General features: G+C 43.3%; 1 protein-coding gene across 1 annotated transcript in view; it reads left to right on the top strand.

Moving 5' to 3' along the window:
- The first annotated feature begins 4,049 nt into the window (after positions 1-4,049).
- Positions 4,050-20,838, top strand: part of Rcl1 (RNA terminal phosphate cyclase like 1) — a 45,231-nt gene continuing 28,442 nt past the window's right edge. The window contains exon 1 of the mRNA XM_041661463.1: positions 4,050-4,262. Coding sequence (XP_041517397.1) covers positions 4,127-4,262 — 136 coding nt within the window. The 5' untranslated portion in view covers positions 4,050-4,126. The remainder of the gene's footprint in view (positions 4,263-20,838) is intronic.

The raw sequence follows: 20,838 nt of genomic DNA, 5'->3' as shown, positions 1-20,838 counted from the left end.
TTGTGGATGTCCTGGAGCCTGCTATATAGATCAGGCTGGCCCTGAATTTACAGAGATCCACCTGCCTCTGCCCCCATATTCTGAGATTAAAGGCATGCACTGCATCACCTGGCTGTGTTTAGCTTTTTAAAGAAATACCAGACTAATTCCTACAGTGGCCACACTACTTTACAGTCCTTTCAGCAATGTTGCACCATCTCTCCAGTCCTGAACATAAATTTAATTGACATTTTTTCCTCTAAGTACTTTGAAAGCTTTCCCCTTTCTGTTTGGCCTTGATGGTTTCAGTAAGAAATCAGCCGTTCGTTCCACTGAAGACCACCTGTGAGCAGTGAGTATCTTCTCTTTTGCCACCCTCAAGGTTCTTTCTCTTTCCATAGTTTGGTGATATTACATCTTGACACACATCTCTGAGTATGTTCTACTTGAAATTGGCTGAGCTTCTTAGATTCGTGTATTTAATCAAAACTGGAAGCCATTGCCCAGATTTCTTTATAATTTGCTATTCCGTTTTCCCTGACTTCCCTCTCCCAACTCCATTCATGTGTAAGTTGGAATGTTTAGAATTTTAAGACACCTAATAAATCCTCATTTCTTTTACACTTCTCAAAGCAAAGTCCAGAGGCCAGAAACATCAATATCTCCTGGGAAATACAAATTCTCAGGCCCTACCCAGACATCCTGAAGAGCCACTGGTTATGAGACAACCTGTTTTGTTTTTACACAAAACTCCTCAAGCAAATTTTAAGCATATATTTTGTGTGTCTGTGTCTGTGCGCACGTGCACGTGTGTGCATGATATATGTGTCATAGGCACAAATGCTGCAGCATGCATGAGGAAGTCGGAGGACAATTTTGAGTTGTATCTCTCCTTCCACCTTTACACGGGTTCCAGGGATTAAGTACACTCAGGTCAGGTCACCAGACCTCCCTGGTAAGCCCTTTTACCAGCTCTCCCTTCAAGGCAAATTGACGAAGGCCAAAGTTTAGGAATCAATGATTTTGATGCTTTCTATTTTACTCATTTACCTTTCTTTAAATCAACTGATTATATATATTACAATTCTAGTCAAGCTATACTGTCATTAAACTACTACTAGGTGCTAAGCTTTGAGAATACAATGAAAAATATTGACCTTTTTCTTGTCATGGTAAACTGTCTCATCATAAGAAAATCTAGGACCTGCCTTCCCTGGCTGCAAAGTGTGTTAGAGAGACTGGCATGACCAAGTGATAATAAAGGGCTATAGAGTATATGCCCAAACAGAGTTTAACTAGTCATTGTAAGGGCTTGAGGAGGACTGGACACAGAAACGCACCCTAAAACTGGAATAGAATAAGCATTAGTTCCAGACTGAGGGAGAGAAAAAGCCCTGAGATCCATGACGACTTGAGGAAAGGAGATGATGAGATAGCAGGGTGGGTGTGGAAGTATGGTTTTTGAGCAACTTTTTTGTGTAGTAGGAAGAATTTACTTCTACCCTGGCTCCTAAGCCCAACGCCCTATGACAGAGTCCAGTAGGTTCTGTCCTTATTGTCATAGAAGTGGCCACAGAGTGAGAGATTTGTGTCATTTGTCATTTACTTAGGCAGAAGGATCTATGAACAGATTAATAAACTGTACATGACAATGTAAATAGAGGCAAAATTCAGCAGAGCTTCTGCCTATGCATAGTCCAACTTGCCAGCTAGCTTGGTGTGAAGACAAAATCAGATCCCATATGCAAGACTCTTCTTGTGGAAATTGGCTGCGGGCATGCAACTCAGCAATATCATAGGAGTATTTGTTGTGGCTTGCTAACCCCCTAATGCTCAGGGATGTGTAGTTAATTATAGCTTATCTAAATTGAAACAACACATTTCTACCACAATCAATCATTTTCAGTCATTTATTATTGTGTAACAAAACTTCCCAAGCCCATAGCCTAAACTAGTGGCAATACTTCGTTTGTGGCTATGCAATTTAGGCAGGGCTCAGTGGAACAGCTCATCTGTGCCTCAGATGGCACTAGTTAGGGTGGCTCCAAAGACCAGTCAGAGGGTAGGTGACAAATGAAATCATCTGAGGACTTACTGGAGACCCTGTCTGGCAACGGGGGCAGCTAGCAATCTTCTCTCCATGTGACTTTGGTTGTATTTTCCAGCTGTGTTGAAGCCAGTTCTTCTTCTTCTTCTTTTTTTTTTTCTTACAAAAGGTTCAGAAGTCCAAAAGAATAGACAGATAAGTGGAGTTCCCATTTTGACTTTGCTATTTACTGTGTTGCTCACAACAAGCCCCTTCTCCCCCTTCTGACTCTCAGTTCTCAAATTTTATGTCTGGACTTAGTCTCAATTGCCCAGAAGAAGATGCTGAGGCAGGACTTAGAGAGGACATAATTTATTTGAGAGTTAATTCCAGCACATATCAGAAGGAAGTTGGGAAGAGATACAGGGAAAGAAGCTAGGAAATGATGCTTAACCAAGAAAATACCACAGTCAGTAACAGGAGCTTAAAGGACAGCACAGAGTTACCTCACCTAAGAGTAAAGGGCGCCTGGGTATAATTTCCCTGTCGACTCTAGTCAGTCATTGCTTAAAGACAGCAAATTCGAGGTGGACTTGAGAAAGTCTGGAGGCAGAGATGAGGTGCTGATGGACCAAAACTGAGCAGGTTAGCAAGGAAAGCGGTGAGGTCTGAACGAATGTGAACATTCTTCATTGAATAATAATGGTTTTCTTAAGATTATTGAATAATTAAACGAGATAACGTTAAAAAAGAAAGAAAAACATCCATTCCTGGTGCAAACGCACTCCTGGTGCTTTAGTAGCCCACATAACAGCATTTAGAGGAGCCCAGGAGGGTCCTGGAGCTTTTCCAACGCTGCCCACCAGACCGCTATCTGCCTAAGGCAGTCTCACAGAACGGCATTACCATAAGCCGGTTAGCCTCCACCGCGGACTTCAGGGCTGATCCCCAAACTCTGTGCCTTTGCTCTCACTGCCAACCTTCAGAGGCTCCTCCGGGGTTTCCTCATCACTCTCACCCGCTTAGGATGGTCACTCTCTTCAGCTCCCTTTCCCATCCTCCACTGTGCTTTCTGGGACTCAAGTTCTGGTGTTACCGCCCACAAACGGTTGCAAACCCAACATTAAGATACTGGGTTCCGAAATTGTTTGTCATTTGATAGTTTTTAATAGAGGAGTGAAAATAACTCAATATTTAGGAAGGTTTTGGAGCGCAGGCTTGGATGACAGGAAAGATGGAAAAAGCAAGACCTCCCCGCATGCATGCGCATGTATGTCTTGAAGTTGCCGCAAATGCCCATTTTGAGACGTGCGAGGTGAAGGATTAGTCTTGACACCAAACTCGAAGACTGTTAAACGAATGGGCAGATAAGAAAGGGACAAAGCGAGGCACCTCATTACAAAATAGACAGTGACCTCTGGTCTAAAGGCTTGGGTCCTAGTTCAGGCAGCCTCTGCCAGCTTTGCATTTTCCCGTAAATGCAAGATTGTAAAAAAAAGATTGTAGGCTGCACCTCCCGGATTACTGCTCAGACCCAGACTGTGAGAACAACAGGGTAAGCGCGCCAACCCTGTTCTCTCATGGATGCATTGGGAAAACGCGGGAGCGGCTAGCATCCTCGCCCAGAGGCTGCCGCAGATGCGATGCTAAGTACCAGGCAGCTGCGGGCACCCAAGCGGAGCCATTGCTTTCTCTAGCTCTTAGGCCCTCCCGGGAAGCCGCACACAGACAGACAGACCCCACCGCCGTCTGGGCGCCGGGCTTTCCCGCAGCGCTACGCGTCCTCCTGCCGCGCGCTGTTGCTGGGGCCCGGGCACCGCCCTCTTTCACTACCGGCCAATGGCGGAGGGGCAAGAGCACCGCCCAACTACAGAGCGGGCCAATGGTGGTGCAGGAGCGGCAACGCCCTGCTCCCCCACGGACCAATGGCAGTGTGCCCCGGCGCCCGGGCCGCCCCAGCCAGGCGAGGAGGCGGGCAGGCGGCCGCTAGCTCCGCCCCGCTCCCCTCTGACCCGGTGTCTAGTCGCTCTGTCTTCCTGTTCCAAACCACGTGGACGCGTCGGGGGCCGCCGTGGTCCCGGTGGCGTTCCCAGCTCCCGGCCCTCCGCGGACTGCGCGCACATGGCGACCCAGGCGCACTCCCTGAGCTACGCGGGGTGCAACTTCTTGCGCCAGCGGCTGGTCCTGTCCACCCTGAGCGGGCGCCCGGTCAAGATCCGGAGGATTCGGGCCAGGGACGACAACCCGGGCCTTCGAGGTGATTGGGGAGGGGGGCGTGGAGGGCAGGGATCCCGGGTCGCCGTCTCGAGCCGTCGCGGGGCGCGTGGGAGGGCTGGGGGTCGGGCGGAGCGAGAGGCGGGTCTGGTCGGAGCTGCGCCACGCGTGGAACGATTCCCTGCGGCTCCCGGGCGCGGGTAGTAAACAGCTACACGTTTTCCTGGCTGGCGTGTTGCTACGAATCATAGGCGTCACCCACGCACTTCCCTCTCTTGAGACTCTTGCTTTCGCCATAAACCTCTCAAAGGAGAAAAAAATAGTTTATTGGACCGACATATAGTAGTGAGTGAGTGGACGGACAGACGTTTGGGGAGGAAAGTATCCCTGGCTGGTTCCCCGTTCTCGTCCAAAGCAGGTCTCTGAAACCACTGCCCGCCTTGGACACCAGTTCTTGTCGCCATTGTTTCTCGGCCCCCCACATCTCTTCGGGAGTGGATTACAAGATTTTATTTTTAAATGATGTGCTTGTTTCTATTGGTGACTGATGTGCGCAGTAGAGGAGCTTTGAGATTTTTTTTTTTTTGGTGTGGTTTTTCGAGACAGGATTTCTCTGTGGTTTTGGAGCCTGTCCTGGAACTAGCTCTTGTAGACCAGGCTGGTCTCGAACTCACAGAGATCCGCCTGCCTCTGCCTCCCAGGTGCTGGGATTAAAGGCGTGCGCCACCACCGTGAGGCTGAGATGGGTTTTTGTTTTGTTTTTAAAACGTTGTTTCATGCTGCCCAAGCTGGGCTCAAACTTGTGGAGTTGAGGTTGACCTTCAACTCCTATTCCTTCTGCCTCCACCTCCCGAGTGCTGGGATTACAGGCCTGCTACATTTCGCTCAGCTGAGAAAATTTTAATTCATAAATCTAATTGTCTTGACTTCAGGAAAAGGAACACCAAACAGTAAGCTATAGACTTCAAGCTCTTTTATTTATTTATTTGCTCCACAGAGGCAGATGGGTTAAACCTGTCATTTGGACCCACATCTCATTAAATGGCTTTGGTTTTTAGCTGTTCCTCTAGTATTTATGTACACGTTCAAAAGTGTCTCTTTAATCTTAAGAGACACATTAAGACTATTGAATCAAAACCTTCCTGTAGCCTGAGGTAGAGAGGGCCTGGAGTTGGTTCAGGAGACTTTCTGGGTCAGGCTGATGTGTTTAACTTCGCAGAGCCTCTTGTGATAGATGGCTAGACCAATTTCATCATCTGTCTGAATCTGTTTTTTTGATAATTTTGTTTCTGCCACTCTTGAAATTTTGTGATGGAAACGGAAGGCTAGAAAGTAAGACACTAGAAGGCTTGGTAAGGTCAGGGTTAAGTTCCTGTCCTCCCTATATTGCTGGAGAAAACACTGGGCTTGGAGACCCACACCTATAATCCCAGCACTCAGGAGGCTGAGGCAGGAGGATCACAAGTTCAAGGCCAGCACAGGTGAGTTTTTGTCTCCAAACAAAAACTGGAAGGCAGAGGCAAGTGGGTCTCTGTGAGTTAAGAGGCTAGCCTGGTCTACACAGTGAATTCCAGGCTAACCAGGGCTACATAGACCCTGTTTAAAGAAAGAAAAAAACCCGAACAACAACAAAAAACAGATTAACAAACAAAAACTGAAAGCAAACAATAAAAAAAAAACCCTCAAAGTTGAGGTGGAGGCACTGAAGAGTTAGTGGTCTTTCCCTCAAATCTCTCACCACCCCCAGTTTTAAATTTGGTCCTTGGGAAAAGTTAATGCTTGGTCTGCTTTGCTGTGTTTTCAATACCAGATTAGCCTGGAGACCTTGTTTCTACTCTGACCACTGGGTGCAGAATTTAGCCCAGGTGGGCTTTCTCACAGATATAATGCTCATAAGATACAATTCCGAGTTGTATCTTATGCCCCAGTACAGTGTTGATGTTTCCACAAACTTGAATGGAACTCGCGTAGGAGCCTGTTTTTTTTTTTTTTTTTTTTTTTCAAAAACAGGACTTGACCCTGGCATTTTTCTGAAAGGGTAGGGGATCTGGTACCTGGGGAGGTGGTTTTTTTTTTTTGTTTTTTTTTTGTTTTTTTTTTTTTTTTCGAGACAGGGTTTCTCTGTAGCTTTGGAGCCTGTCCTGGAACTAGCTCTTGTAGACCAGGCTGGTCTCGAACTCACAGAGATCCGCCTGCCTCTGCCTCTCGAGTGCTGGGATTAAAGGCGTGCGCCACCACCGCCCGGCGGAGGTGGTTATTTTATGGGATGCGCCACTGTAGACTATTGTTCTCTTTACCTCATGTCTTAGGGTTCTGTTGTAATAAAAGACTATGTCTGAAAGGAGCCCGGGGAGGAAAGGGTTTATTACAACTTAAGTTGTAGTCTATCAGGAGGGGAAGCCAGGGCAGGAACTCGAACCAGAGACCAAGGAAGAACGCTGTTTACTGGCTTGCCCGGTTTGCTTTCTTACACACCACAGGACTACCTGCCCAGGGGTGGCATCACCCACAGTGAGGTTGCCACCTACGTTTATCATCAATCAGGTAGATGTCCCACAAGCTTACTGATAGATAGGCCAGCCGATGTGTTGGGTGCACTTTCCAAATTGAGAGCCTCATCTTCTCAGGTGACACTGGTTTGTGTCAAATTGACAGAAAAACCTAACCAATGTACTAGTCCTCAATGTACTAGTATAATAGAGACCGCCATCTAAGACCTTGTGCTGATTTAAGGGCTTTGGAACCTTCTAGCTAGATGCTTGTCTGTTGGGGAATATTATTTTCAGGTGTGTGACTTTTGTTTAACTCTGTGAAGCTGTGTTACTATGCCTGTCTAAAACTGATGGTCCTAATAAAGAAATAAAAGGCCAATAGCGAGGCAGGAGCAAAGATAGGTGGGACTGGCAAGCAGAGAGTATAAATAGAAGGAGAACTCTGGGAGGAGAGAACAAGGAAAGGAGGACGCCAGGGGCCAGCCACATAGCTACCCAACAACCCACGGAGAAAGAAGAAAGGTAAACAGAGAAAGATAAAAGCCTAGACACAAAAGATAGTCAGGATACTTTAAGAAAAGCTGGCAAGAAATAAGCCAAGCAAAGGCCAGGCATTTTTAATTAAGAACAAGCCTCCATATGTGATTTATTTGGGAGCTGGGTGGTGCCCACCCCCCAAAAAAGCCAAAAGAGTAAAACATCCTGTAACACTTGTCTGTCTGGTTGCTTACAGAGGGACCCAGATACATACCTCTACTTTTATTTGTAGACGTAACATGAATGTTGGTACGTAGACTGATTAAGTGTGCATAATATACACATAAACATAAACACATGTAGCCTCAGACACATGGTTTTGGTAGTCAAATCCATGGGAGCTTCATCTATCTCTGTCTGCCTCTTCTTGACTCGGATTATGGAATTTGGAAAATAACTTGAGAATAACCAATATAGTCTCCAGCTGAAATGCAAAGATGCTTGCTTAAACATTTCAAAAGGAGTGCATTTTGAAGGAGGCATGCCTCAGAACCATTCGGAAGGTTACTGAGCCTCATGTGCACGGCTTTGCGGAGTATAGATGTAGGTAGGAGTTGGTCGCTCAGGGAGCTTGTTCTCTACAAGAGGGACTTGAGTGGAATAGCATGAAGTAGCAAAGGTCTAGTGTGGTGGAGGGACTTGTTGGAGCCCAAGTTGTAAAGAAGACACACATTCTGGATGTCTTTCTATTGTGATAGTGGAAACGGTAGTGGGGATCATTATAGGTGAAAGAAACAGTTCTCTTAAGCAGTTTTTTTTTTTTTTTTAACATTCTGTATCTGTCTGTGTCTAAGAGTGTGCCACAGTGCTCTCTCAGATTGTCAGATTGTCCTGTGACCTGTGTTAGCATGCGGTCATATATACATACCCACCCCGTACACACATAAAACAAATGTTAAAGCAAGATCCATTTCTGAGCCTCGGGTTTTTTACCAGTAAAGTGGACTCAAATAGTCCTGCTTTGTGGGATTCTTATGGGGTCTAATACTTGGTTGTCATGAGCAGGGTCCAGTGAGCAGGAGGAACAGATGCTGATCGGTTTATTGTGCTGATTCTACTGAGCGGTGGGTAAAGTTGTGCTGTCTGGTGTACCAAGCCTTTCTCTCAACATTGGAAACTCCGAATATTTCAGAAGTATGTTGTTCCTTTGGAGTTCTCTTTTAGGTGATCAGTTCTACATATTTGCAGATTGTTGGTAGCTTTGCCCTCTATGATATTGACAGTATTTAGAGACATTTTTGGGTATCACTAGGGGAATTACCAAATAGGAGAGCCCAAGAAACTGCTAATACTCTGCATTAATGTACAGGATGGACCTCACAGTCAAGAATTATTCTGTATATTAGTAGCAATTCTACTGAAATGTCAGTACTGGGGTTTTAAAAACTCTGAGACATTAATAATTAAAGCTTTTGCATTATATTGCAAATTCTTAAGAGTAACAGCAGGTATTATTAGAACTGCCTAAGGAATTAGACATGGCAGTATTTATTTCTGTAACCTATCATAGAGAAGGCTGCAGAGGAAAACCCTGGGTTTCAGAAGTAGATGAGACTTGGGTCATGCCAAGCCCTGGGACTTCAGACAGAGAAGTTGATATGTTAAATAAAATTGCCCTTTTTCTGTGCATAGAAGTTTAAATAATGAGAAGAAATTGGCCTCCAAAGAAAGGTGGTTCTGGAACGGTTCCAGTTAACTCTTCAGATACACCTGGTATGGTGGCACTCAGAAACCCAGCACTCAGAAATGGAGCCAGGAGGTTAGTGGGGTCAAAGGCCAGCCTGGGTTTCTTGGTGAATTTTAGGTCAATTAGGCCAACGTTTCTCAACCTGTAGGTGGAAATTTCATGGAGGTAGGGGTCAAACGTCCCTTTCACAGGGGTTGTCTAAAACCATTGGAAAGCACAGATATTTACATTATGGTTCATAACTAGCAAAATTACTGTCATGAAGTAGCAACAAAAATAATTTTATGGTTGGGGGTCACCACAACATGTGGAACTGTAAAGGGTCGCAGCATTAGGAAGGTTAACAACCACTGAGTTAAGCGAAGTAGCTGGAACTTGTCTAAAAATACCAAAAAAGCAAAAGCAATGAAAGTATAACTATACTCAATTTATATTTCACTTTTGAACACAACCAGTTATACTGTCTCATTGTATTCTTCGCGTCAAAGAAGAAGTAATATTTCTGTTGTTGTTTCTGTCATTTTATTGAAAGTAAGATAGCCAGGATAGTTAAGTGAGGTGATGGGTTTAAGTGTTCAGCCAGCTCCAGCCAGCCTGAGGGGCTTCTTTTCCTGTTATATACTTGGATGTTCTTGATTGGCATGATACAGTACCTGTTCCAGCTAACTTTTTTCCCCCTCTCCCACCAGACAGACAGCATTTCTCTGTATAGCCCTGGCTGTCCTGGAAGTCACTTTGTAGACCAGGCTGGGCTCGAACTAAGGGAGATATGCCTGCCTCTGCCTCTGAACACTGGAATTACTATGTACACCATTACGTCCGGCTTGTCCAGGGGTCTTTACCTCTGGATCTCACAAGGGCGTAACGAGTTGGTCTAATGAGTTGGTCTAAGTAGAGAAAGCCTCATGAAAGGTAATTGTCAAATCTCCCAAACGACGCACTTGGTTTGGGTAAAATTGATAAGTGTAGGTCTGATAAGATTGCTGCTACCAGGCTGCTCATATGTTCGGCTTCGGAGTCCTCTTCTGGAAAGTTAGAAGAGTTACTTGGGCCGGTGGGAATGCTATACATGGCTTGAGCAGACATTCTGAAGTGGGAAGGTTAAACAGTTTTAATCAAAAGAACCCTTTAAGATGTGCCGAGGAAATGCTACATGCGGTTCTTTGAGAAGGAAAACAGTTTTTGATTAGCGGACACATTATAGGGGATAGCTGCTTGTAAACGAGATCTTCTAAAAGGAAGGCGAACCTATATATTTCTTTTCATTATGATTTGATAATTGGAATTGTTAATAGACAACAGGATTGGAGTGAGCCGGATGACAGATAATGACATGTAGAGGTTGCATGTTGTCCTGTTAATTAGTGCTTCTGTTGGTTGTTAATATGTGCTCCTAGGTGGTGATCTTTGGCTGCCCCAAACAAGACAGACCAAACATGTCAAGAATCTGAACGGCCTGTTTTCTATTCTTGCTTAGATGCTATAAGAACTGTATTTGGTTGGGAGTATGCACCATCTTGTTTTTTTTAACTAAATCTTTCTTTTTGAGATCATTGTAGGTTCATTAACAATTGTAATAAATAGAAGATTCTTGTACTACTTTCCTAATGGGACCATCTGTTCAAACGTCATACCGATAGTATCACAACCAGGGTATGCGCACTGACAAGGGGAGCTATAGAATGTCTTCAGGGCTGTAAAACTTCCTCTTACTACCTGGTTTTCATCTGTCCATACAGACCACCCCAGAGCTTTTGGCCTGGTATGAGAATGACACCCTCCATATGAACCAGGGTCTGAATTTGGTACCAGAGCTTGTGGGACAGGCCAGTCATTCACACAGTAGCTACTTTGTGGACCTCAAGAGTGTGAGGTTCTCTACTACCACCAATTAAAAAAGGGTGGGGGGAGTTATGAGAATTCTCAATGGATGAGAACTAGACGGGGCTTCCCCCACCCAGCCCCCACCCCTGTACTGTTCATGAGGTGGGGTTTCTGAGGCACATAGACCAAGATCTGAGGCATAGTTGACTGGTCTAGGAACCCCATCGGTCTTGCCAGCTGAGACCCATCAAGGAGCTAATAACGCCCCAGTTTTTAAAACACTTAGATTCCTTCATGCCGATTACATGGTTCACTGAGACTTGGAACCAAAGAACATCATGACAAGTGGTGGGACAGTCAACTGGATGGCTTTGGTTTGGTCAGAAGCTGCCCAGTGGCTGTCATACCTGAGTTTCATGGTGGCAGCTAGCTGAACTTTTGCCGTCGGCCTTGGCAGCACCTGGGCAGCACCTCCTGTACAAAGTGAAGCTGACTTGTCACACAGAAGCTTTGATCTCAACAGACTGTCCGCAGAAGATGACCAGCCTTGAGATGTTTCTCTGCCCCACGGGGCCCTTGCCAGTGTAGTCATTAGTATAGATGGAAGGGTCTGAGGCCTAGCTGCTGTGCAGTACTTGGTAATCAAACCTCTGCCTCCGCAGCCCTGCCTCCCTGACATAATCTACATGAGGTAGGCAATTCCCAGTCAGTGGAATGGCTACCATTCTCCCTTCTCCACACTTGAGTGCTGTGAAACCGTTTGAGAAGACAATCCTGCCTTCCCCTGAAGCCACTGACTCCTTCGGCTTCTTACAAAGAATATTTTTACTGCCTTGAATGATACCCACATCCTTCCTTGTGAGATTTATCCTCCTGGCTCCCAGTTCACTGTACTGTACACTTGAGAGTGTATTCTTCTCCTTACCTACCTGACCTGTCATCATGCTGCCCCTCCCTCAGGAAACTAACAAATCAGAGGGAAAGGGGAAAGTTGCTGGTTGCCCCTTTGTGCTCACATCTATTTGTCTCCCTTCTCTCATTCCTTCTACTCTATTCTCTCTTCCCGGTTTCGTCGTTCAGAACTGTTATATAAACTGGTGTGATGTAAGCCTTTAGTCCCAAAACTCAGGAGGTAGGACTCTTGTGAGTTCAAGGTCTACAAAGCAAATTCCAGGACAGCCAGAGCTGTTACAGAGAAAGTCTGTCTTGAAAAATCAAAAAAACAAAATATATAAAAAAAGTTTATAAATGAAATTATAGAGTATACAGGGTACATACTTCATTCAGCAACAACCTCTCAGGGGTTTCTTTTTGATACAACAGTGTTGTATGCAAAGTTCATATCTTAGAATCTTTATTGGAATTGAGTTAATAAAAACAAAAATCATGATGCTTTTGAGTTTGTTGGGTTGTATTCATTATCCTTGGCAGCATACATCTTGTGGATTGTAGCATGACCATTAAGTTTTTTAATCAAGTTTGATACTTTTTTAAAAAAATTCCTAAAATGGGCAGTGGTAGGGGCGCACCTTTAATCCTAGCACTTCGGGAGCAGAGGCAGGCTTGATCTCTTGAGTTCAAGGCCAGCCAGGTCTACAAGAGCAAGTTCCAAGATAGCAGGACTGTTTTACAGAAAAACCCTGTCTTGAAAAACAAAAAACCAAACAAAAATTCCTTAGTACAAAAATGAAATGAAAGTATTCCTCTCTTGTTCTCATTTTAAAATTACTTTTGAAGAACATCTGGCTCACTCCTAATTTTGAACTATTCTACACAGTTGAAAGATGGTAGGGTTTGTTTGTTTTTTTGTTCTCACATGTGGGTATTTTTCTTTTCTGCATGTATGTCTGTGTATTGCATGCATGCCTGGTGCCCTCGGAGGGCAGAAAAGGGCATCAGATCTGGAACTGGAGTTACAAATGGTTGTGAATATTTATGTGGGTGCTAGGAATTGAACCAAAGTCCCCGGAAGAGCAGCCAGTGCTCTTAACCACTGAGCCATCGCTCTAGTCCCATGTAGACTAGATTTTATGAAGGCTCAGTCTTTTTTTTTTCTGGTTGCATGCTAGTTTCCTCTTTCATTCTTTTAAGGCGATGCCAGGTTCTTTCAGTCTGGGCACCATTTTATATTCTCATCAGCACTGTTTCTCACTGGCAATTGAAATGCTTTTATTTTAGTCATTATGGGCCATGCTTATTATGTAGTCATTTTTCATTGTATTAATTTGCATATGCCACCATATACCTAATGTTTTCTGTGAAATGTCTTTTCATGCCATTGCCCATTTTAAAATATAATTGTTTGTGTGTTTTCTTGAGATTTCTGGATATAGCTCAGTTATGGAGCATTTGCCCTGAATATTTGAGGTTCTGGTCTTCAACACTCACCCCCCCCCGCCCCCCCGCCCCGCATCTATGGTTGTAGAAACGGGGGAGGGGGTGGACTAGGTCTTAATTTCAGTGAGTTTCTCTTCCTTTAATTTAATTTCTGCTTGTATTTTTATTTTATTCTCCAGTTTTGGGTTTGTTTTGCTTTTTTTCCCCTAGCTTCTTGAGGTGGAGTTTTGAGAAAGATGTCTCTTTTTCTAATAAAAGCATGTAGTACACAAAAATGTACATAACAATAGTACTTTAGCTGTATCCCACACATTTTGGTTTGTTATATTTTTGTTTTCTTTCAGTTTAGTGTGATTTAAAATTTTTCCTTTGAGACTTCCTTTGACCTATGGATTTCATTAGCATGACCTATTCATTAGCGTGTTTGATTTCCTAGTGTTTGGATTATTTCTTGCTTTCTTTGTGATACTGATTTTGACTTTATTATGGTATGAGGATATCACTATGATTTCAACTCTTAAATTTGTTATATTTTAAGTCTATTTTGGTATTACTTTTGTGGTCACTTAGAACAAATCATATTCTGCTGTTGTTGGTAGACTTTCTGTTGATAAGAGTCTATACAGTGGTAGGTCAGTGTTAGTTGGGACACACCTTGGCCAAGAATGCTTAGCTGTGCATAGCCTTGGCCCTCTAAATTTTGATCTCATTTTACCCCTTTTCCCAATGTAGCCACATGAATAAATCTCCTTTTCTGCTGTCCCTTTTAATTTGACTCTTTTTGCTCAGTTTTGTTTTTTGAGGCAGGGTTTCACTGTGTAGCCCTGGCTGTGCTGAAACTCACGTTAGAAAGGGTTGGTCTCAAACTCAGAGATCCACCTGCCTCTGCCTCCAAGTGCTGGCATTAAAGGTGTGCACCACAACCACCTGGCTAATTTGGCTCTTTTAAGTGGCTTATTGAGGATGGGTGGGTGGACTTGACTTGGGTAACAACTGTGACCCCGCTCCCACATTCAGTGACAAAGGTATCATAATACTTGTGTCCAAGTACCCCTTCCAGCCCAGACCTGTGCCACTCCACGGCCATACCACGTGAGCAATGCACTGTCAGAAAGGAAGACATTTTGAGAGATAGCACATTCATGGAACTTTCAGTATTTTCTTGAAATCATTGTTTTATGAGTCATTATTGTTGGTCTCTTACTTAATTTACAAACTAAATATAGATATATAATATATAGAGGAAAAATCTATTACATTCAGAACTCAGCACCGCCTAGGTGTTTTTACACTGATTTCCCCATGGCTGTGGAAGATTTCTCTGTTCTGGAACTAAGGCTTCTATTTTAGAAATAACCCTTTTGTTAAAATTAGTAAACTCACCATACCTTTCAAAACGGAATGAATAGATCTGAATTTTGTCAGGTTCTTTTCACACTAGGCTATTTGTGTGATCAGTGCTGTGGTGACCTAGACGTTCTTGTGTTTCATCGACAGCGTTTCTTTCTACTAGAAAAGAGACATTTCCCGCCAAGCTGACTAAGATGCATCCTTAGTCCCAATAGGTAACTTTAAAAATACAGATGATGTTTGTGCATCTCTTTACTTATTTGTTATTTGGGGGTTTTGATCTGCTTTCATTAAATGAGATTAGCTTGTACTTTAACTTATTTTTGAAAATTAATGTTTGTTATTGTCTTGCTGGAGCCCTCTTTCTTTATATGTTCTTTTTTGTACTTTGGAAGATGCAATTTGCCAATTTATTTTTCTTTGAATGTTGAAAAGTGTCCAAGGCCTTCACCACTGTTCTTCAATATTGGTACCTTTTCTCCTTCTCTTTGCTTTGTATCTTTTTTTAAATATTTATTTATTTATTATGTATATAATAGTCTGTCTGTGTGTATGCCTGCAAGCCAGAAGAGAGCACCAGACCTCATTACAGATGGTTGTGAGCTACCATGTGGTTGCTGGGAATTGAACTCAGGACCTTTGGAAGAGCAGGCAATGCTCTTAACCACTGAGCCATCTCTCCAGCCCCGCTTTGCATCTTTTTATGTCTTCTGTTTTGTTTTGGGTGCTAGCTTCATTAGAAGTGTGGTGATGGAGACTGGTTTGTTGTAAAAGCTCTCAGTCCTCGGGGAGCTTGGCGCTAGCTTCCTGGTGAAGTGCTTGTGAGCATGACAGCGTGAGTGTGATCCCCAGCATCCAGAACCAGGGCTGTTGGGTTTAGTTCTTTCATTTTATCTTATTTTATTTATCTGGCTTCTCTTTATTTTATTTCTTTGGTTTTCATATAAGAAAATAAAAATACACACAAAATTTGCATGTGTGAGACAAAAGTTGTGGTTTCATCTTTATGTTATAAAAGTAATAGTACTTTGGGGAAATTATTCTTATTGGTCAAAATGTAAATAATTGGTGTAGATTGCACACCTTAATTCGTAGACCACAGAACATCCCCCATTTCCCAGATTTTTCGATAGTGCTATATTTTCTTAACCATTTCTTTTTGTTGTTGATGTTGAAAATGTTTCTTTTTTTTTGTCTGAGTGTATTATGGTTGTTTTGTATGCATGCCTGCTACCTAGGGAGGCCAGAAGAGGGCATTAGATTCCCTGGACCTGGAGTCACAGACAGCTATGAGCTGCTAGGTGGGGTTGGGAATTGAACCCAGGTCCTCTGTGGGAGCAGTCCTTGCTCTTAACTGTTGAGCCATCTCTCCAGCTCTTCTTTCCCATTTCAGAGCTCTCAGTTCATCTTGTTTCTTGCTTTTCCTTCTTCTAATTTATAAAATTTTCGAGTGGTAACTTTTGCTATAGCAAACACTCCATCTGCTTTCCTGATTTGTGTCTCTGTTGAGGATATTCTGTTTTGTTCTGTAGCTTTTCCTTTGTCTGTTTACAATTTAGGGAAAATGTCATTTTCTTTAAGAATTTTGCAGGTCAAGAAATTATAAAATGTTATCTCATGTATAAAGGAAATATTTTTTCTAAGTAATTATATACATCTCTTAACTGAGAATTGAGTGTGTGTTTGTAGTTTCTTCCTAACTTTACTTAACCATTTATTGTCTGTTTTCCCGTTATTTTCTAAAGAACTTGAAATCACATTGAATATGTTCCTTTTAACCCTTCTTTTACTATACTTTGAAGATGTCTTTGTGCAGTTGAATATTCCTTTAAACCTTATTTTCTTCTCTTCCCGTTTTTAAAAGAAACGTCTTTATCCTGTAGCCCAGGCTGACTTGGAACTCTTCTTCCTGCCTCAGCCTCCTGAGTTCTGAGATTATAATCACATCCTGCAGGTGAGGCTTTAAAACATTCTTCATAACTGAAAAATTAGATGAAATCATTTTTAAACTTTTAAATTATGTGAAAAAGTATTTGGATTTTATGTGAAATTTTATGCATTAAAAAAAAACCATGCATAGCCGGGCGGTGGTGGCGCACACCTTTAATCCTAGCACTCGGGAGGCAGAGGCAGGTGGATCTCTGTGAGTTCGAGGCCAGCCTGGTCTACAGCTAGTTTCAGGACAGGAACCAAAAAGCTATGGAGAAACCCTGTCTTGAAAAATCAAAAACAAAAAACAAAAACAAAAAAACCGTGCACATGATTCAAAGTTTAGGGAGAAGAAAGGAATAGAGTCTGTCTCCAACCCCCCCCCCCCCCCCCCCGTTTCTACATAGTCATCTGCATGATTTAGAGCTTCCCTTGTTGTACCTTGGAGGTGACTCATGCTAGTAGAGTATATCAGAGGTGTCTTTGGGTTCAAGGCTGCAGTGTGCTGTGAACACGCTGTGAGCTAGCCAGCCTGCTCTCTGCAGACACTTGGGTTCGAATACCTTTGAATTGAAGCTGTTAAGTACAGTTCATTGACATGTGCTCCTTTCAGGTGGATCTCCGTGTTTGAGGCCAGCCTGGTCTACACGGCAAATTCCATAGTAGCTAGGGTCTGTGTGTATATATATTGAGACACTGTCTGGAGATAAAACAGAAAGGGACTGGGGGAATTAGCTCCTTTTTACCTTTTGTTTATTTTATTTTTTGAGACAAGGGTTGTCAGTGTATCTCAGATTAGTCTTAAAGTCCTAGTCCTTTGGCCACAGATGAGGATGTGCATGACCCTTGTTTATAAAGTGCAAACCTGGGTCTTCAAGATGGCTCATTGGGCAGAACTGTTTGTGGAGCAAGCCTGGCGACCCTAGAATACTCATAAAGGTATGGAGAGACCCGACTCAACAGTTTCCTCTGCTCTTCACACACCAGGGCGTACATGCACACATGCACACACACACACACGTGGTAAATTTAAAACATTTAAAAGAACCCGAGAAATACTTTAAGACATAAAAGAGTACTTAAGAGATTATACCATGAACCGTGTGACCCCCACCCAGATAAAGAAGTAGAACCTAGTCAGTATCTGTGCACTGGTGTGTCTCTGATGGTGGCCACATCTTGCCCTGAGTTGTGCTGTGTATTCCCACACAGTGCAGTGGCATTGTGCTTGGATTTGAAATGTTTCCTCTAAGGTTTTCAGCCACCTAAAGTTTTAGACATCAAGGAGTGATCCAAAGGGAAGATTCCAGGCAGGGAGGTGAATGGGGAACACTCCTGGGCGCCTCTGCTTATGTGCCTGGGGAACTGACTCCGCTGTTAGGGAATTTGATCTTCTGCACCAGATGATGGAGCTGTATCTTCACTGCTGGGAAGACTAGAACTAGCTCGAGTCTGGCTTTCTGAAGCGTGTTTGCAGTGACCTGGGATGATCCTGCCTGGAGGTCTTTTGAGGTGCCATTCTCTTCCTACTCATGTTCCTGCCAAGTGATCGCTTCTGACTGAGGTCATGGTTAAGGGCACCCGTGGATTGCAAAACAAAATGATTTTCAAGTCCCTCCCTTCCTCCCCCTCCCCCCGCCACTCTATTTTTTTCCTTCTCTTCCTTCTTTTTCTTAATCTTAATCTATAAGATCTAAGGAACCTTTAATTTTAGGCTTAATTCGTGAAAGCCTCTTCTCTAGAAAGCTTGGGCAAATCAAATGCTTACTTATTTTTGAAGTACTGTGCATTTACTATAAACCTAACTAGAAAGTGGCATTGTAATACAAATTGTGCCTGTTTTTAGAATAGTGTTCTATAGAAGTAACCAATTCCATCCTTCACTTTCAAGTTTTTGTGATGCTACCTGTAGAAGAACTTATTGCATATACATATAAAACTGAATCCAAAGATTCTTGAATTCTCCTTGAGACATTTGTTCTAAAATATGCCCCATCCCCCGCCAAGCCTCCCATCCCGGTTGATGCCTGACCCACACGCGTAGTATTGAATTCTAATTTTGCATAGTTTTGTTCTTATTTTAGACAGGGTCTCACTGTGTAGCTCAGGGTGTTTGTTGTGTATTCCACACTGAACTCGAACTCTTGATCCTCCTGCCTCAATCTCTCTAGTTCTAGGATTGCCAGCACACACCACTATTCCTTGCTAAATATTTTTTCTCTATGCATGATTTCTGTGGTATACATGTGCTTCCCCTAGGCATAAGCACATTGCTAGCATCACTGTCCTTGTGCTTCAGGGTCATCGTTGGTTAAGATAGGGAAGCCTTGGACAAAGTGCTATGGTACTGCAGCTGTGGATGTAATGATAGCTGAGGTGACTTACTATACCAATGGGTAGGTAGACAATATGGCTATGCTAGAGAAATGTGGGATTTTTCTAGACCTTTCCATTTAATTTCACTGTCTTTGACTGGTAGTAATTTTTTAAAAACTTAAATATTTATTTTGTATGTGTGCATGTGGCGGTCAGAGGACAACTTGTTGGTCCTCTCCCTCCACCATGTGGGTGGGGCCCAGGGATCAAACTCAAGTCATCAGCCTTGGTGGCATTGCCTTTATCTTCTGAGATTTCACAGGCCTGATTGGTAGTAATTAAAACTGAAAAATTAAGCTGGTGTGGTGGCACACTCCTTTAATCCCAGCACTTGGAAGTTCCAGTTCAAGGCCAGCCTGCTCTACAGGACAGCTAGAGTCACACAAAGAAACCCTGTCTTGAAAAACAAAAACTGGAAACTTAAACCACTGGTTGGTTGGGGTTTACTGTAGTCCATTCTGTTCTTATTGAAAGGGAGTGCTGAGTGAGACCATTCAACTGCTTGCAGAATCCTTCCTTCTGAAGTACAAATTCAGGTTTCCTAGGGGAAAGGCTTGGTTGTCAGGTGTTAAGTAGAGAGGCAACCTCGTCATGATGTGGTTAAGGACATAGTCTTTGGCAGACAGACAGGCTCAAATCCTGGCTCTGTGGTTGCTGTCATTTGAACAGGTTAGGCTAGTTGGCAGTCTTGGGTTTCAGCCTATTTTTTCTTTGAAGTGGTAATGACGCCATTGCCTTGTGATAATGAAGATTAAATGGCAATGTATGGTTGAAAGTAAACCTCCAGTAATACCAATAAGTTGTGTTCACCATTTTTGTTTGTTTTAAGATTTAATGGTGTCTTTCTGACTTTTGGTTTGGTGCTCTTTGTATAATTGCAGAATCTGCTATGTGAGGCGCTGTGGGGCCACGTGGAGTAGCAGGGCAGGGCGATGGGAGCTGCTGAGATCTATGACCTGCTCTCCTTTTGGGATCAGTTCATGTGACTTCTGGGATGCTGGTTCCTTATAGGGGTGGAGTCTGTCTAGGAGGTTAAATTAGAGGAGAGTCAGGGAGAAAGTTCGTCCTCTCTTCCACTCTGCTGGTGGCTTTGTTTGGTCTCACCGAGGAGTTGGCTGGCCTGGAACTCACTCTGCACCTAGGCTGACTCCAACCTCACAGCAGTCCTCCTGCCTCAGTCTCCCAAGTGCTGGAATTGCAGGTGTGAACTCGTTGTGCCTGGCTTTTGACAAGTTACTTGGTTTTAGATAATAAAAGCAAAATTGAGATGCTAGGCTGACGGATCAGCAGTTAAGGGGACTTGCTGCTCTTACAGAGAACGGTGTTTGGTTCTGAGCACCCACATGGCGGCTCACAACTGTCTTTAACTCTAGTTCCAGGTGATCTGACATCCTCTTCTGGCTCCAAGGGGATGCAACACAAACCTGGTTCATGTACATACATGCTGTCAAAGCCACACATACACACGAAATAAAAATAAATGCTTAGAAAGAAATTAAAGAAAAATTGAGCATAAAATGTAAACATTTTATATAAAATTAAATCTACCCACCCTTATCAATAGAAATCCATTCATTAACATTCTTTTATGTATTTGAAAATAGATGGTAATAATACTTTATGTTCAAGTACAATTTTAAAAAATTACTTAGTTTTGCAATGTATGGGTGTACATTTGTTTGCATGTGAAGGCCAGTGGTTGACATTAGGAGTCTTCCTGACTCACCCTTCCCCTTACATATAGTTAGAGGCAGAGCTCTTAGTTGAATCCAGACCTCACTGCTTTGGCTATTCTAGCTTGCTTGCTCTGGTGACCTGTTTCCATCTTGCACACTCTGGCATTACAGGTGGGTTCTCACCATTTGCACAAACAGACCTGAACCTGGTGCTTGCTAGAGCAAGCACTTCACCTACTGAGCCACCTCCCCAGACCTTCAAATATCTTCAGTAAAAAACAAAACAACAACAACTCCCCCGAACTGAACTATCCAGATAGCTGTAGATCAGAAAGGGAGAGGGGAAAAAGGGAATTCCTCATCTGTGAAACTGAAGGTGGCCTCTACTTAATCTTTTCCTAGACATTCTGG

Source organism: Microtus oregoni, unplaced genomic scaffold, assembly GCF_018167655.1.
Source record: "Microtus oregoni isolate MIOR12 unplaced genomic scaffold, Mior012 000012F_ref0000307, whole genome shotgun sequence".
Lineage (NCBI taxonomy): Eukaryota > Metazoa > Chordata > Mammalia > Rodentia > Cricetidae > Microtus > Microtus oregoni.
Note: the sequence above shows the minus strand (reverse complement) of the source record. Positions and strands in the feature narration are given on the sequence as shown.